The 19,770-nt window shown below is 42.0% G+C and overlaps 1 protein-coding gene across 1 annotated transcript in view; it reads right to left on the bottom strand.

The window, feature by feature from the left end:
• CLVS2 (clavesin 2) overlaps positions 1 to 19,770 on the bottom strand; it is a 116,276-nt gene that overhangs the window by 10,680 nt on the left and 85,826 nt on the right. The window contains exons 3-4 of the mRNA XM_073575746.1: positions 10,439 to 10,549; positions 7,268 to 7,491 (exon numbers count right to left, since the gene is read on the bottom strand). Coding sequence (XP_073431847.1) covers positions 7,268 to 7,491; positions 10,439 to 10,549 — 335 coding nt within the window. The remainder of the gene's footprint in view (positions 1 to 7,267; positions 7,492 to 10,438; positions 10,550 to 19,770) is intronic.

The raw sequence follows: 19,770 nt of genomic DNA, 5'->3' as shown, positions 1-19,770 counted from the left end.
AAGTGATGGGTGGGACTGGTTAACCACACACCTCCCAAGGGGTGTGCTCCTGTAATTACGTGATGGCCCTATTTGCTTCCTGTGTGCAGCACATGAAAGGAGCCCATGTGTGAGCCTGGAGCTGCTGGGAGCTCCTGAAGGTCCAGGAGACACCAAGGGTCTGGACTACGGACAGGAGCCAGAGAAAGCCAGGCTGGGAAAACCTGAGGTGATGTTAGCCAGATAACCCAGAGCCTGGGCATGGTGTCCTGATGGACATTAGGCATTTGAACAATCTGAACGAAACTGGACTGGAATGGACTGTTTGTGGGTTCTGTATTCAAATAACAAAAAGCTTGGGCACTCAAAAGAAAATGTATTGTCCAACGTAGAACAACGAGGCAAATACCACCACCATACAAAAAGACAAAAATAAGGAAATCTCAATAGAAAGACAGATTATCTTCCACAACGTTTCGACACAAGCATGCCTTTTTCCAGCAGATTCTGTTGTAGGAGAGGATTACAGGTAACGGGACCTAGTCTCCGTTCATGCCTGCATGGTGTGGGAGCAATGATAATGAGTGCTTGTGGGTTCTGTATTGTTCACATGCCTACCATGGGTTATGGAGTGGTTTAACATGCTATAATAAACCAGAGTTTTGGACTTGTTTAAAAGAGAATCTGCTCCTGTATAGTTGACTATTGCCTCCAAGCGAGTATACCCCAACCCGCTAGTGATCACTACGTCACAGTATATAATTTACAAATTAAAGGGAATCTGTCAACAGGTTTTAGCCATGTAATCTGAGAGAAGCAAAATATAGAGACAGAGACCCTTATTCCAACAATTTGTCGCTTACTGGGCTGCTTTTTATGAGCAGGAGATTTTTAGCAAGAAGACTAGTAAACCTGCTGTCATGTAATCCTCCATATTTTTGAGCTCTGTATAACCCCACCCCCTTCATTGATTGGCTGCTTTCTGCCAATGTACAGTGTACAAAGAAAGCTGCCAATTAAAGGTGTGGGTGGAGTTATACAGATCTCAGCATTCAGAGCAGTGATTTTATCAAAACTGCAGCATGCAACTCAGTAAATAATCAATGAAATCAAGGCATCTGCCCCTATATTATACTGCTCTCCTAGATTTGGTAGCAAAAACCTGGTTAAGATTACCTTTATGGTGAGATGTTTTACAGTCCAGCTTCTGGACTCATAAAATGCTAATTTTAATATAAGGCAGGGAAAAATCCACAAAGGTTTATACAGCCATTCTTTCATGGATCCTAAGAGTGAGCACATCACATCCTACATATCTATTTATTAATGTTTGTAGTTTACATTGTGATATCTGGAACAGATAATGTATATCACCCATCTTATTTTTTTAATTCTGTAAATACCAGACCAACAGTCAGGTTTGCATTATTTGGTGTGAAATCTGCATTTTTTTCTTTTGCATTAGTTCGCAGAATGTGTTATAATAATACAATTTCAGGATATGCATCCATTGAAAATATTATTAGGCATAGTCAAAGGCATAGCTGTGATTGCAATGCAGAATAAAAGTGAGTGTTGGTCGTGGGCAAGCTATTTGTCCAAGTCAGATTAGGAAACCCTGCCATGGGCTTTTATTTTTTAAATGGACTACAGGAAAGTAGGGGGGCGGTCCATTTCCTCCCTGTCCTGGGTTTTCCATGTGGTCTATAGCCACAGGTTCTTTGGTACTAACCCCTGCAGCAGAGTGTTAGGTGTGTCAGTGTGGAGTTTGCAAGATGCAGAACAGATGGCTCCGCAAAAGCTCACCCTGTGTGAGGGAGCACAGAACCAAACAGAGCGAACTCCTGGCACCCCGCATTGTAATACGGTGGTGCAGTCGCCCTCGGCAACTGGACGCATTTACAGACGTCTTGTTTCCCGGCTGCGATCCGGAGGATACCGTTTGTTTTGTTTGTAACTTTTGGACATTAAACCTACGTTCATTGCACAGTGAGGACACCATGGCACTACAATATATATATATATATATGTCCAACAATGTAGACCAGCTCACTCCTGTGAACCACCTGGAACCTCAGCTAACCTGGTTAACTCCGTTGTGCCCGGATCAGGATGTAGGAGTCCATCCATACAAATGTGAACAACGGCAAGGCAAGGTCCAGCAATAACGTGAGCAATCCAGGATGCTGATAAAAAAAATTTCTTTCTTTTTATTCATAAATCCATTAAAATGCAATGGTCCAAGCAGTTCAAAACAGCATTAACGCAGGAAAGTAGTGCAGATAGGACTACGCGTTTCAGCGGTAAAACCCGCCTTCTTCACGGTCCAGAATCTAATCTGCTTTCCAAACATGGAACCTTTTATACATCCCACTCCCATCAGGGTAATTATAAACATATGTGAGAGACTTAAAAACATGAGCTAAAAAAGCAGATCAAACATATAAACTATCCACATATTGATCAGTATACAACATGCATGAAGATTATAAAGAAAGGATTCAACATGTTGGAGAAAAATACAATCGGAATATCCAATAACCTGACCATAAAATTTGAGTGATACAAAAACATAGAACAATAATATTAACCAGCATTATATAGTGCAAATATATCAATAGTGCATAATGATATCCAGGCGGTTATTAAAGCCCTGTCCCCAGCTCAAATATCCACCTACTCTCTCTTGCAAGCACTTTTTTATGAAAATCTCCCCCCTCAATGTTTTTTTTTACATGCTCTATGCCCATAAAGGAGAAACCGCGTAAATCCCCATTATGTTTTTTTGAAAAATGTAGGGATACTACTGATGCACCAACCATAGGCAAATCACTAGCGTCTGATAGGTGTTTGCGGATTCTAGTTTTAAGGGGGTTCATCGTGCAACCTACATATTGCATACGGCATATATTGCAATTAATTAGATACACTACATTCTCCGTATTACAGTTTATAAAAGAACAAACATTAAACTGTTTTTTATTGGAAATAGATGTAAATATTTTGGATTTATTAGCAATAATAATAGTATTTTTGAACATAGGGCAATTGATGAACTGAGAGCTAATGGCGATCTCCTTGTTGTCCAGGCAGACAAGGGGGGCGCTATTGTGGCTCTTAATGCTGGTTTATACAAGAAAATGAACTTGCTGGATCTAGAAAACAGTAGCACCTATATTGAATTGCCATCTAATCCAACTAATTCATTTAATTCTGAATTATTACATCTATTACAGATGGGAATTAGTATGGGTGCTATTTCAGACAGAATTAAAAAATTTATTTTTTGTGAAACACCGATTGTCCCAATATACCACTCACTCCCTAAAGTTCATAAAGAGGTTTTTCCTCCCCCTCTCAGACCCATCGTGTCTGGGATCGGGTCATTCAGTGAGAAACTAGGGGAGTGGGTGGATTTTTATCTTCAACCTTTAGTGCCATTAACACCAAGTCATCTTAAAGATTCCAAAAGTATAATACAGATTATGGAAAAATTTCACTGGCAATCTGATTATGTGTGGTTATCTTGCGATGTGGTGGGGTTATATCCTTTTATCCCCCATCACATTGCGATACGATGCATCACATATTATTTGTCCAGATACAGTAATTATGATGATTCCATTCAGAGGTTTATTGTTTCCTCAATTCAATTTCTTTTAAGCCACAACTATTTTATGTTTGAGAGATATTTCCTCCAGACACAGGGTGTGAGCATGGGTGCCAAGTTTTCACCTTCCCTAGCTAACCTGGTTATGTCTGTGTGGGAAGAAAATTATATCTTTAATATTGATAACCCATACAAGGATAATATTGTTTGGCTGGGGAGATTTATTGATGATCTGATATTTGTCTGGAGGGGTAGTCTCTCGTCTGCAAAAAGTTTTTTCTCTTATTTGGATTTGAATGATTTCAATCTAAAATTTACTAGTAGTGGTCATGAGGTATCAATTAACTTCTTGGATTTGACACTGACCGCAGATTTGGACAATAATAGGGTTTTGATATCTCCCTATAAAAAATCCATTGCATGCAATAGTATTTTAATGGCTTCCTCTAATCACCCCAAACATGTCATTCAGAATATTCCTGTGGGGGAGCTTATTAGACTAAAAAGGAATACCACATCTAGCGATAAATTGGAGGAAGGAATTGAAATGACCTGTAATAATTTTAAAAAAGGGGGTATTCTAATTGGTCTTTGGAGAGAGCCAAGAAAATGGTAGCAGGCATGGATAGGGTTAAGCTGTTGGAATCTACTGAGAAAAAAAGACAGTTTGACTCTAAAAAATCTAGGGTGGTTTTCAGTACCAAGTATAGTCCTCAGTTTAATTCTATTGTTAAAATCATCAAAAAATATCTCCCTTTGTTGTCTCAGAATGATATTTTGAAAAATATTGTGGAAAATAATGATATTGCCTTTGTGGCAAGAAGAGCCCCGACTTTAGCTACACTATTATCACCCAGCATGTTCAAAGATCCGGATAAAATTTCCCCTAGCAATTGGTTAAAAACAACAGGATTTTTTAAATGCGGTGCCAATATCTGTAAGTGCTGCGGTTTTGCTAATAAATCCAAAATATTTACATCTATTTCCAATAAAAAACAGTTTAATATTTGTTCTTTTATAAACTGTAATACGGAGAATGTAGTGTATCTAATTAATTGCAATATATGCCGCATGCAATATGTAGGTTGCACGATGAACCCCCTTAAAACTAGAATCCGCAAACACCTGTCAGACGCTAGTAATTTGCCTATGGTTGGTGCATCAGTAGTATCCCGACATTTTTCAAAAAAACATAATGGCGATTTACGCAGTTTCTCCTTTATGGGCATTTAGAGCATGTAAAAAAAACCATTGAGAGGGGAGATTTTCATAAAAAAGTGCTTGCAAGAGAAAGTAGGTGGATATTTGAGTTGGGGACTCGCATGCCACAGGGCTTTAATAACCGCCTGGATATCATTATGCACTATTGATATATTTGTATTATATAATGCTGGTTAATATTATTGTTCTATATTTTTGTACCACTCAAATTTTATGGTCAGGTTATTGGATATTCCGATTGTATTTTTCTCCAATATGTTGAATTCTTTCCTTATAATCTTTATGCATGTTGTATACTGATCAATATGTGGATAGTTTATATGTTTGATCTGCTTTTATATCTCATGTTTTTAAGTCTCTCACATATGTTTATAATTACCCTGATGGGAGTGGGATGTATATAAGGTTCCATGTTTGGAAAGCAGATTAGATTCTGGACCGTGAAGAAGGCGGGTTTTACCGCTGAAACGCGTAGTCCTATCTGCACTACTTTCCTGCGTTAATGCTGTTTTGAACTGCTTGGACCATTGCATTTTAATGGATTTATGAATAAAAAGAAAGAAAAATTTTTTAACAGCATCCTGGATTGCTCACGTTATTGCTGGACCTTGCCTTGCCGCTGTTCATATATATATATATATATATATATATAGATATATTCCTTAAATTATTAGTGAATTCTGTGGGGAGTATATGCATCCATTGACAGGATCCCTATCCTTGTTATAAAAATTCAACACCCGCTAGGGCCGTGGGTCCGGGCCTATTAGTTCTTCAGGAGATGTCACGGCAGCATTGACCTGGTCCGTGGCCCAGGGCGTCCAATGAAAATAAAGATGATTTTGGGGAATAAAGATGGGAAAGGTTATAGGGGATTAAGTTGTGATGCCACCCGTGGTGTTCGGCAATAAGAAGATGGCTGATGCTGCTATTCAGATCCACTGGGGCGGTTGGTGATGCAGTAAAGATGTTGCAGCTCTCCACAGGTAGAGCTAGGCCCCAGGGCTGATATAAGATAGTAGATGATGGTAATGACTGTAGTGCAGGGCAGATGATGCAGTAAATAAATCTGAGGACACAGAGAGGGTGCAGTTTTCACACTTGTACTCATGGTCGTCCAAGTTACAACCCCCAGCCGGGGTGCTGTGTCCTCCAGGTCGGTGGTCCAGCCAGCTTTTGGGTAATTTAGGGTACACTTTTCCTGAACCCCCTTCTATGTTCCTTCCCTGGTCATCTCCCTGCACTGGCTCCCGCCTCGCCTGCCCTGTGCCTCCCACACAGTGTCCCCAGCCAGCAACCTCTGATCATGTCAGGTGATGTCCTCTGCGTCCCCTTGATCCTATGTGGCTGCCTTATTAGCGAATGTGTGTGGATTTGGCTGTCGCACATACAGATATTTCAGCCTCTGGTTTGCTAGCTGAGTCTTGCAGTATGTCCACTAGTCTGGGGCCAGTCCCCCCCACTGCGGTCTGTCCTTCCACTCGACTATGGTCAGCGTGGATTTGGATGCCACGGGTGGATTCATCACTTCCCATGCCCCTAGGACCCCTTCTTCACTCCACTTTCCTCTCCAGCCCTGGGACGAGCTCCTCATTCCTTCAGTCTCCTCCACCAAACTGTCTTCTCTTCCTGACTCCTCCTCCAACTGTCTCCTGTTACCATGACAATTCTCCACTACCAACTGTCAGCTTTCTCTCCAACTGTCCTACCCTTATCTACTTCCTCCACCTACACCCTCTACCTAATTCCTCCCTGGCCTAAAGAGGTGTTGGGTTGGGTGCTAGTTTGTGGGTCCTGGGTAGTGCCCCCTCCTTACCCGAGAGTGGGGTACCACAATTTTGGCTGAGGTACAGTACCTCGGTGGCAACTGGACCACTGGCAACTGTGGCCACAAAAAGACTCACAAAAGTTATGAGTCTCAAATTTGGCTCTATATTTAGACTCTGGGGACAACAAGGATCACCATAGCATATACAGTATACTTATAGACTTGAGTAATGTCTAGATACAGAATGGGTAGTTAGAAATGCACCAAGCTTAAAGCAAAGTGTTGCATATATTTCTGTAGTGGAGTGACTACAAAGCAACCATAACCATTTGAAACTCAGGCCGTTTAATGAAACAGAAATTGGGCTATTGCTTTCTGGTATGTGTTTTATCTCACACCACTGCTAGATGCACAGCTACGCTGCTCAGTACAACTGTGCAATGTCCCCCATACTACTGCTGCTTCTGAACATGAAAACCTTATGTCTCTGTTATCTGTATGAAAGTAGCTTTTCACCCAATAGCTCAAAAACAATGGAAGATGATAAAAAGGCCTACAGAGGGGAAAAATGGGAAAAATAGCAGTGTACAAGTCATATAAAAGCCAGTTAGTGTTATTTATAAAGTACACATGACAACTTAATATGAATAGTCAGATAAAACAACAGGTATGCTATAAGTGCAGTTTACCTTTTCATGGTTTTAGGAGACAAATCCTTTTCCATGTCCACTTTTGTTGGCATACTATATGAATCTACACTGTATTCATTTTCATCATCATATTCATGGTCTAAGAGTGTTCTTGCCCATGTTCCCATGTCATATGGTGGCAACATTCCTCCAAACTCAGACGGCAGAATCTCAGGGTGGATCAGCTGATGTAAGCTATTGAGATTATTGCCATGTAAAAATATCTAGCAAAGAAAGTTGCAAAAGGTAGCTCATTATTTTCTCTTAAAAATTGACATCCATTGAATAATGCAGCAATTAATTATTTTAGAATTCATTTGAAAGAAATTTCCTTTCCTGATTGATATATGACGTCATAGTAAGTCACATGTTGAATGCACGTGCTTGAAGCGGACTCAGGGGTTGAGTACGTACCATACCCATGAGCTGTTTTACAAAGCCACCATTTTGTTGTGAACAGCATCATCTGGAGTTCATATCATTTGTGTTTAGGCATTAAGATGCTGATGTCAATCGCTGACAGCAGCATGTAAATAGGGTGATTGCTGGTGTGCATCTGATTTATTTTCACAAAAGCTGAAGGGTTTTCAAAGTAGTTGGGAACCTGCTAAAGGCAGGGTTATCATAACAGTCAGGGGAATGCTGAAGTCCATTATGTACTGTGAAGGAAATAAGTATTTGATCGCTTGCTGATTTTGTACGTTTGCCCACTGACAAAGACATGAGCAATCTATAATTTTAAGGGTAGGTTAATTTTAACTCTGAGAGATAGAATATCAAAAATAAAATCCAGAAAATCACATTGTATAAATTATATAAATTTATTTGCATTTTGCAGTGAGAAATAAGTATTTGATCCCCTACCAACCATTAAGAGTTCTGGCTCCTACAGACCAGTTAGATGCTACTAATCAACTCATTGCCTGCATTAAAGGCAGCTGTCTTACATAGTCACCTTTAGAAAAGACTCCTATCCACAGACTCAAATAATCAATCAGACTGTAACCTCTACAACATGGGCAAGACCAAAGAGTCTTTCTAAGGATGTCAGGGACAAGATCATGGACCTGCACAAAGCTGGAATGTGCTACAAAACCATAAGGAAGATGCTGGGTGAGAAGAAGACAACTGTTGGTGCAATAGTAAGAAAATGGAAGAAACACAAAATGACTGTCAATCGTCATCGATATGGGGCACCATGCAAAATCTCACCTCATGGTGTATCCTTGATCATGAGGAAGGTGAGCGATTAGCCTAAAACTACATGGAGGAACTTGTTAATGATCTCAAGGCAGCAGGGACCACAGTCACCAAGAAAGCCACTGGTAACAAGTTACGCCATAAAGGTTTAAAATCCTGCAGTGCCTGCAATGTCTCCCTGCTCAAGAAGGCACATGTGCAGGCCCATCTGAAGTTTGCCAAAGAACACCTGGATGATTCTGTGAGTGATTGGGAGAAGGTGCTGTGGTCAGATGAGACAAAAATTTAGTTCTTTGACATTAACTCAACTCACCGTGTTTGAAGGAAGAGAAATGCTACCTATGACCCAAAGAACACCGTCCCCACTGTCAAGCATGGAGGTGGACAAAATTATGCTTTGGGGTTGTTTCTTTGATAAGGGCACAAGACTACTTCACCGCATCAATGGGAGAATGGATGGAGCCATGTACCGTTAAATACTGAGTGACAACCTCCTTTCCTCTGCCAGGATATTAAAAGTGGTTTGTGGCTGGGTCTTTCAGCAAGACAATGACCCAAAACATACATCCAAGGCAACTAAAGTGTGGCTCAAAGGAAGCACATTAAGGTCATGGAGTGGCCTAGCCAGTCTCCAGACCTTAATCCCATGGAAAACTTATGGAGGGAGTTGAAGCTCCAGGTTGACAAGCAACAGCCTCAAAATCTTAATGATTTAGAGATGATCTGCAAAGAGGAGTGGACCAAAATTCCTCCTGACATGTGCACAAACCTCATTATCAACTACAAAAGACATCTGACTGCTGTGCTTGTCAACAAGAGTTTTGCCACCAAGTCTTAAGTCTTGTTTGACAGAGGGATCAAATACTTATTTCTCACTGCAAAATGCAAATAAATTTCTATAACTGTCTTATACAGTGTGATATTCTGGATTTTATCTTTGATATTCTATCTCTCAATGTCAAAATTAACCTATCCTTAAAATTATAGACTGTTCATGTCTTTGCCAGTTGGCAAACTTACAAAATCAGCAAGGGATCACATAATTATTTCCTTCACAGTTCATGTCTTTGCCAGTTGGCAAACTTACAAAATCAGCAAGGGATCACATAATTATTTCCTTCACTGTATAACAGAGAAAAGAGAACAATATTTTTCATAAGAGAACATTATTTTGTCTATATTCTGCAATACTGTAAATTTGCGGTATATAGAAAAAGTAATCAGACAATCACAGGCTAAGTCATAAGGAAACTTAAAGATAAAGTAAAAAATAGAAAAAAAAAAGAAAAAAAAATATATATATATCTTATTCAGTTTAAAAAAATGTATGAAAATTTGAATCATTCTACCTTTGGATGATAACAAAGAAATACAAAAGCAAGCATATTTAGTATCGTCATGTCCATGAAAGTCCAATTAATGAAAATCTACAATTAACTAATCCAAAGATAAATGCCGTAATGAGAAAAAAAAGTTGAACCACCAGAGCAATGCACTGTAGTACGCAGGCACCAGAAAAGGCCAAAGAGCACTGACGATCCTTAAGTAAAGCTGGCGCATGCGCACTACAGTGCTTTGCTATGCCTTCAGCAGTCCACACAGAAGTATGCCTGTGCAGGTGCGCTACAGGGGACACTGTATGGATGACATAGGACATATCATCTACATGAAGTAGGGAAGGAGTACGGAGATTGTAAGAAGACAGGAGGCACAAGATCAAGGCCAGAAACACCATCGGACCAGAGTGTTTCATCTGGCAGGGCAATATAATAAAAAGGAGAACACACAGGTAGTTATCAAATATCTGCCTGTAAGATAGCCCCATAGCAAAAAAATAAGTAAGGTCCAGAAAATCCCTTTAATAAGATATCAAATTGTATATAATGACTTATAGTATTATTCAGTACTGTTAAAACTATCAATGTGATCTAATTTTTGTAAATGTATTCTACATTGGAAAAATAAATATACCCTTTTCCGTGTCTTTTCTTTCAAGAAGGGCCTTATGACAGTATAAAGGGCATGAATGTACCATGGTTGATTGACAAAATGGATTCCTCCAAACCGAGCTGGAAAACTATCCTGCAAAATAGAAAAATATGGTAATCAAAAGAACAAGACACTGAAAACATGTACAGTATTTGTAGAAAACAATGTAATCCTGCTAATAGGCATGATAGTGAGAAATCAAAGGACTTGTGACTTTTCAGTCAGTAGCATATGCTTTTTGCAATCAATTTACAATGATGTAAATGAAAATCCATCTTAATGTATAATTTATATCAGCCCCTGGGTTTTCTTTCAGCATGGCGCATGCTATCTGTAAGTAAAGGCTATTTTTGTCTTATATAGTTCATTTCATCTGCACTTAGTTGCTAAATAACTGGCCATGGGTGCAAAACAAACTGAAGTCAGTAATTAAAGTCATTTTCTTCAACTACAGCCTTAAATAGTAATTAATGGGCTAACGCTGGCTTCAGTCAGAGTCCTCAAGGAGTAAAAAATAAGACACTTTATAAGACAGTCAGTTTTAACCAGCAATTCTCTTCTTCCCTGTGGGAAAAATCATTAGGAACATTGCAGCATTAATTCATAAACTTAGCCAAGACTGGCAATGGTTTAAGGTGACCCCCCAGCCCGGAACTGAAAAGTGATTTCTCATTTCAAATCTATCTAGCGTCCTCTGTTTGCCTCCGCTGACTCCTTGGCTGAATTTGGTGATCTGACTAGTCACTCTTCTGTCCAAGAGTAGAGGATTTCTTTAAGGTGCCATTAATGGAATTAGAACAAAGCAATTATTTCCATAAAACTTAGCCCTGTAGAAGACAAGCAAATGAAAAATTGGGCCAGTCACCTCCGCAAATCGCCATCCTGAATTGATCTGAGTACAGCTCTCTGTGTTCTTCCAAATTTTCAACGGGTGCAAGAGCTACAACCATTAACATTCATTATTCTGGTCCATAAATCAAACCAAAGTATTTCATGCTGTGATTTTATTCCCATGGACATTTGGACCGAGAGAAAAATTGTTCATCTGAACAGTCCTATTGAATAACATGGGTCAGTGTTCTGTGTGCTATCGGATCAAAAATCTGACAACAATTTGCTGTGAATTTTGTGAGAATTTAGCCTTAAAGCGATTTTCCCATGAACAGAGTACATTTCAACCCATATATATTGGAATAAAAATAAGTTCCACAAATTGAATATGTTAAAAACAAATATTCCTGTGGCCCTGTTATGTCCTGTGTAATGTCTGCATCGAGCGTCGGAGTAACCAACTCCAGGGCCCCACTTTTTAGCTACATGCGAATGTGACATTATCATCAATCACAACTTTATATAACAATGAACTATGTAGATTGCTAAATGAATAAGATGCTGCCTTTGTCTGTGCATAGTACTTCAAGTACCTACAGTGCTGTGCAAATTAATTGGGACAAAGCATTTTTTAAGTAAAATGGTAAGTTGGTTACCAGTCAATGATTCAAACCAGTTTTAACTGCTTTGAACAGGTGTGATTGCCTGTTCATAGCAGTTAAAACTGGTTTGAATCACTGACTGGTAACCAACATACGATTTTACTTAAAAAAATGCTTTGTCCCAATTAATTTGCACAGCACTGTATATTGTGCAAAGTACTTCTCATATAACAGGGTGGGGGCCCATTCTTGTGCAGGGGCCCACCGGAGGATTCTCCTGTTCTCCTGTTGGCCAGTCCAAGCTTGACTGTGTCTGGCTGTGCAGGAACATGGCCTGGTCATACCACAGTTTCTGGGCAGGGCAGTATGCAAAAGTGAGCATTAGAGATGAGAGACTTTGACTTTTCTCTCAAAAGTCGGGTCGAACGAAATCGGCCGATTATCAAGAAAAGTCGAAGGCCGACTGAAACACGAAACCCAATGCAAGTCAATGGGGAAGCAAAGTCGGCAGGGAGTGGAGGACATTAAACACACCTACAGTGCCCATTTGAATGGCAAAAACATCAATTTTTATTACTGAAGCTTGTCAACCTTAATTTACTTCATAATAATAGTTACGCACTGAAAACTGGGGGTTATTTGGCTAAAGTTGTGGAGGGGTAGGGCTGGCTCCAGGTTTTCATGTGCCCTGGGCCAAAGAGCGCCCCTTTAACACATACCACAACTCATGATGCTCCGATACGGTAGAGAAAAAGAGGTATAGTACAATGAAAAATACTTCACTTTTTACATCTCATGACTGATATCGATTTTAAATTCTCCAATAGCTCCAAAAACGGACAGTATATTACTCCATACAGTATTATGGGCACCGCATAGTGCACTATACAGAGTAATGAGGCCCATATATTTCTCCATATAGAATCATTGGTCCCATATAATGTTTGAAACAGTATATGATGAGATCCACATAATGCTACAGTATATGTTGGCCCCCATGGATGAAGCTCCACTGTCTTATGGGCCCAAATAATGCTCCATATATAATGGTCCCCATTTCTAATGCTCCAGTGTATAATGGGCCCTGTAAATGCTGCTCCAGTGTCTGATGTCCACCTTTGGAATGCTACAGTGTATGGTGGGCCCCATATATCATTCCCCAGAGTATAGTGCTCCCCAAAAATTGCTGTCCCAACATTGAAAACAATTAAATAAGTCTCCTCGCTAGGGAATCCCTGTACTAGTCTGGACTCCTCCTCGTCCCCATCTTCCATCTTACTGCACTTGGCTGTTTAGGCAGAGGGCGTACAGACGTGATGTCATTGCGCTCTCTGATCAGAATATCACTGTCAAGACACGCGGAAGACGTCATGGCGGTGGAGCAGGGAGAGGTATTTCAATGTTGCAAGTGCTGTGATCTGGAGCAAGCAGGGGGGGCCCACTCGTTGGCGATGGCACTGGCACAGGGCCCCTCATAGTACGGCAGTGTGTGGCGGTGTCTGACGGCGGGTGGTGTCTGACGGCGGGTGGTGTCTGACGGCGGGTGGGCCCTCCCACCGGCAGTGACACTTTTGCATACTATGAGGGGCCCTATGCCAGTGCCATCACCCATGAGTATGCCCCCCACCTGCTCAAGGAACCTGCACTTTCATCTGCACCTTTCTCTTTGTCACCTTGTAAGGTGGTATAGTATGCGGGAAGGGGAACCTGAGTTTCCTCAGGGTCACATTCAGGCTGTGTAGAGTGTGAGGGGAATGTCGTGGTCTGGGTCAATGTACCAGCAGAATCATCTAGCAGTGGCTGGGCATCAGTGCACTTGTGGCGTCCCCAGGAGTGCGGTCGCCACAGTGGCATTACCTTCCTCCTAGGGAGTGTGATGTCATGCTTGCGAGCAACGAAGGATCTCTCTAGCAGTTCAACCAACACACAACACAATTCCCACTCCAGGCCAGCATAGAGACCTCTGAATCTGACTGCTGAGGAGCTGCTCTCTGTGGTCGGGAGGAGGTAAGTTAGGGCACTCTGTGCAGGGAAGGGGAAGTGTGTGGACGTGAGAAGGGGAGCTGGAGGATGAGCAGAGTTAAGGCTCACTCCTAGCTGGAGCGCATGGTCCGGATTCCGGTCTCCGAGTTTGTAGGGACACTGACTTTCCTGCAGCCAAAACCAGAGGAAGTAGCAGTTGTAAATGATCTGTACCCAACTAAGGCTCAGAGGCCCCAGCATCGACGTGTGGGAGCCAGAAGGAAAAGGCTATGGCTGCCTGCCATACGAGAAAGTTCAAAAAGAGAGTCAACAGGGGGAACTTCATTGAACTCAGCACTGCGAATACCTCAGATAAGTGCTAGAACGGAGGCCACACTACCTATCTGCAGAGAGAGAATTCCAAATTGGCTTCCATGCTGACCAACTCCTTCTCCATCTGTACTCTGGGTCCTGGACGGCACTTACCAAGTACAGGTAAAGGAACTGCATGACTGTGTCTGTCATTTTTCTCCTGCGCCTGGCGCATGGCTCTGCTACATCCTGCACTGCACACCATCTACCAACTCCTTCATCTGCCCTGCAACTACGGCCCTATCTGTGCAGGGATTCTACATCTTAGCTGCACCACAACATCTGTCCCAGAGAAGCGACACTGCAGCGCTGGTCAATCTTATCAGAAACGACAGGTGGCGTCATGTATCATTCACCTATAAACGTAATTCACCCCTTTGCATGGACGCCCAGGGCCACGGAATGGGTCACCACCACCATGACACATCCCTGTGAGACACCGGCCCGGTACCAATTAACCCCACTGCCCTGGCTGGCCACCCACACTCCATGTCTGATTCATCTTGGACTTGGGAATTCACGATTTGACTTGATAACCCAGGCATGGTATGATAGAAAGAGCTAATGTGAAGTGTGGCCTGCTGCTTCATTCACTTTTGGTGGGGGTGAAGGACACAAGGAAAGGGGTTCTTCTTGACCAGGAGCCAGCACTTGACGACTCAGTGTTTGCATTTTTTGAAACTTCAGAAGAGGAGGGCATATTTGCTGGAGTCGGTTTCGGCAATGTAAGCCAAAACCAGTTCCTCATGCTCCGCCTTTAAAAGCGGTTAACCTACTCCCAGAAAAGGTAGCTTTCCAGGCATTCTGGAGCCAGACCATGACGCAGGCTCAACACCTCCTACCTTACCTGCTATTGTGCTTTTGCCACTACCAGCAGATGCACCACCACCATCAGCACCAGCTGGCCCCCCCACGCCCACGTCCACCGCCTCTTACACCAAACTTCAAAATTTTGCAGAAAATAGACCCAAAATAACATCAGATATATGGCACTGTATCAGAAGCGTACAGCTCTATTCAGTCAAAGGATAATTGTCAATCTCCCTATATATTCCATCAGTCACACAGAGACGCTCACAAGCTCAGTATGGATTAGACAAGAATATAAAAATTAGACAAAGTGTACAGTATCATCAGATAGCAGGTATATATAGTATAGTTTAAACATTCTAAATCTCCGTAGATATTTGAGGAGGCACACACAGACACTCTCAGGCTCAGTATTGGATTACAACACAATCTAAAAAGCCATAAAACGGTAATGGATCTCAAGAGTACAGCTGTACACAGTGTAGGTGTCATTGTTGTCAATTTCAGTATTTATTTCCACAGTCAGAAAATAACTCTCACTTGGTCAGTTTGGATTAGACCAGAATATAATAAGCAGTAAAGGGGTAATGTATCACAAGCGTAGCGCTGTATACAGTGTTGGGGTAATTTTTAAATGTACATCTAAATTGCAGGAGTAACCCATAGACACTCACATGCTCAGGATGGATCACACCACAATATAACAAGAAGATCCGCAAGAAATAATCACACATGTGGGACAATGATCCAAGTGTCAATGATACAATTAGAGTGTTGGTTGGAGGAGGACTTCATGGCAGAAAGGGTACAGTATCACCAGATACCAGGTATAGATAGCATAGTTTAACCATTAACAATGTACTTCGATATATCAGGAGTAGTGTTGAGCCACCCCGCTAGTGTTTTGGTTCGTCGCACAGGAGGCAAGTTCGTTGAATGTTCGTCGAACGTTCGAAAAACACCGTCGAACCCCATTGAAAACAATGGCAGGCAAACACAAACACATACAAACACATAGAAAACAATTACAAAACACCTTTAAAGGTGTCCCAAAGCAGACAAAATGCTCAGAAGACAAAAATAACATATGGAAAAGGGCAACTACATTTAGAAAAGAGGTGGAGGAGTAAAAGGAGGAGGTGGAGGAGGCACAGATATAGGCTTGTCATGCCCTTATGAAGTCAAGAAAGGCTGGAATAAAAATGTAAAATACAAACCAAAAAAAAATAAAAAAATTCTGAAATCGAACACGATTATATAGCGTCGGACTGCCCACCAATAAATTATGGCAACTGCCGATGGGGCGGCGTTATTCCCACAAACCTCCAAACTGCGTCCATGAAGGCAAAATGTTTGGTTTCCGGGGGCTGTATGATTGCAAAGCTGAACCTTAAAGGAATGTCCAAAAGGGCATCACCAGGAGTGGAGCCTGTGGCTTAATTGGACTCCACCCGGGAAACCACAACCATACAAGCTACAGAAAAGATGGACAGATTGCAAGCTTTGTCGTTTCTGTGTGTGGTGTGGTATGTCCGTTTGTAGTTGTGCTAGCGATTTCTCAGCTTTATTCCGTTAACGACCGAGACTCCGGCACGCTCCCGCGGTACACGTCAAGCTTACTAGAGGGATACACGAGGCTCTGGCTAGCGAGATTGAGCAATAACAGGTCTATCATGCCCTTACATGTCCGGGACTGCATGCGCGCTACACTGAAAGGACCAGCTTTTGTCGCTTACAGGTGCTGATAACCCACTGAACACCGTTAGTGATGTGGATCTGGGATTCCAATTATTCCCCGCGAACGATGATTTCCCAGTAAGTGCAGGTCAACCACAATTACGGAATTAGGCCTAACCGGCATTCCTGACAAAATGAAAAAATTACGTGTCCAAACCACACGTGCTGTAGCTTGCTTATCAGCTCAGCAGCCGTTCTAAGGCCCAGTATGGATTCGGCAACATTGTAGAAAGTTGATAAAGGGTACAGTTTCACCAGATAACACGTATATAGGTAGCATAGTTTACACATTAACCCCTTCCTGACATACGACGCACTATCCCGTCCATGGGACCCAGGCCCCTATGCCCATGGACGGGATAGTACGTCTACCGCGATCAGCGGCGCCCACGTGGTGTGCGCCGCTGATCGCGGCCAGGTGTCAGCTGATTATCACCGCCCCTGACACGTTAACCCCTTGCACACCGCGATCAAACATGATCGCGCTGTATCGGGGGTTAAAGGGAAGCATCGGCAGGGAGGGGGATCCCTCCGTGCTTCCCTGAGCCCCCCACGGCAGCGCAATGTGCAGCGCTTCTGCGGGGGGCTCCTTTCCTGCAGGCCCCCAAATCCAAGATGGCGACGGGGACCTTCGGAGGCCTGCAGGAAGCTGGCTTCCTCAGTGCCTGCAAAGCGCAGGCGTGGGGAAGCCTTCTGCACTGCCTGTGACAGATCGCTGATCTGTCACAGTGATCTGTGATGTGACAGATCAGCGATCTGTCACAGGACAGTGATGTCCCACCTGGGACTATGTAATAAAGTAAAAAAAAAATAAAAAAAAGTGTTAAAATAATTTTAAAAAAAATCGCCAAATAAATTAGAAAAAAAAAAAATATTCCCCCAATAAATCCAATTTTTGGAGATAAAAAAAAACCAATAAAAGTACACATATTAGGCATCGCCGCGTCCGTAACGACCCGCCCTATAAAACTGTCCAATTAGCGAACACCTTAAAAAATAAAAATAAAAAACGAAGCAAAAAATAATGATTTATTATCATACTGCCGAACATAAAGTGCAATAACGCGCAATCAAAAAGATGCATATAAATATCCATGGTACCGCTGAAAACGTCATCTTGTCCCGCAAAAAACGAGCCGCCATACAGCATCATCAGCGAAAAAATAAAAAAGTTATAGCTCGCAGAATAAAGCGATGCAAAAATAATTATTTTTTATATAAAATAGTTTTCATTGCAAAAAACCGACAAAACAAAAAAACGACCTAAATGAGGTATCACTGTAACCGTACTGACCCGAAGAATAAAACCGCTTTATCAATTTTACCGCACGCGGAACGATGTAAACGCACCCCCCCAAAAGAAATTCATGAAACGCTGGTTTTTGTTCATTCTGCGTCCCAAAAATCGGAATAAAAAGCGATAAAAAAATGTCACGTGCCGAAAATGGTACCAATAAAAACGTCAACTCGTCCCGCAAAAAATAAGACCTCACATGACTCGGTGGGTCAAAATACGGAAAAATTATAGCTCTCAATATGTGGTGATGCAAAAACTATTTTTACAATAAAAAGCGTCTTTTAGCGTGCGACAGCCGCCAAACATAAAAACCGCCATAAATAGTAAATCAAACCCCCCGTTATCACCCCCTTAGTTAGGGAAAAATAATAAGATAAAAAAATGTATTTATTTCCATTTTTGCATTAGGGTTAGGGCTAGGGTTAGGTCCAGGGCTAGGGTTAGGGCTAGGGTTAGGGCTAGGGTTAGGGCTAGGGTTAGGGTTGCGGTTAGGGCTGAGATTAGAGTTAGGGGTGTGTTGGGATTCGGGTTGGAGTTAGAATTGGGGCTTTCCACTGTTTGGGCACATCAGGGGCTCTCCAAATGCAACATGGCGTCTGATCTCAATTCCAGCCAATTCTGAGTTGAAAAAATCAAATGGTGCTCCTTCCCTTCCAAGCTCTGCCATGCGCCCAAACAGTGTTTTACCCCCACATGTAGGGTATCAGCCTACTCAGGACAAATTGCAAAACAATTTTTGGGGTCCAATTTCTCCTGTTACCCTTAGGAAAATAAAAAATTGGGGGCAAAAATATCATTTTTGTGGAAAAAAATGTTTTTTTTATTTTCACGTCCGAGCGTTAGAAACTTCTGTGAAGCACTTGGGGGTTCAAAGTGCTCACCACACATCTAGATAAGTTCCGTGGGGGGTCTAGTGTCCAAAATGGGGTCACTTGTGGGGAGTTTCAATAGTTTAGGTACATCAGGGGCTCTCCAAACGCACATGACACCCGCAGACCATTCCATCAAAGTCTACATTCCAAAACGTCACTACTTCCCTTCCGAGCCCCGACGTGTGTCCATACAGTAGTTTTCTCCCACATATGGGGCGTCAGCATACTCATGACAAATTGGACAACAACTTTTGGCGTCCAATTTCTCCTGTTACCCTTGGGAAAATGAAAAAATTTGGGACTAATTGATCATGTTTGTGGAAAAAATACGATTTTTTTATTTTCATGCCCGGGCATTATAAACTTCTGTGAAGCCCTTGGGGGTTCAAAGTGCTCACCACACATCTAGATAAGTTCCTTAGGGGGTCTCGTTTCCAAAATGCGGTCATTTGTGGGGTGTTTCCACTGTTTAGGTACATTAGGGGCTCTCCAAAGGCAAGATGACACCCGCAGAACATTCCATCAAAGTCTGCATTCCAAAACGTCACTACTTCCCTTCCGAGCCCCGACGTGTGCCCATACAGTAGTTTTCTCCCACATATGGGGTATCAGCATACTCAGGACAAATTGGACAACAACTTTTGGGATCCAATTTCTCCTGGTACCCTTGGGAAAATAAAAAAAATGGTGACTAAACGATCATGTTTGTGGAAAAAATACGAATTTTTTATTTTCACGCCCGGGCGTTATAAACTTCTGTGAAGCACTGGGGGGTTTAAAGTGCTCACCACACATCTAGTTAAGTTCCTTGGGGGGTCTAGTTTACAAAAT

This window comes from Dendrobates tinctorius, unplaced genomic scaffold (genome assembly GCF_039654945.1).
Source record: "Dendrobates tinctorius isolate UK_male_01 unplaced genomic scaffold, ASM3965494v1 ptg000046l, whole genome shotgun sequence".
Taxonomy (NCBI): domain Eukaryota; kingdom Metazoa; phylum Chordata; class Amphibia; order Anura; family Dendrobatidae; genus Dendrobates; species Dendrobates tinctorius.
Note: the sequence above shows the minus strand (reverse complement) of the source record. Positions and strands in the feature narration are given on the sequence as shown.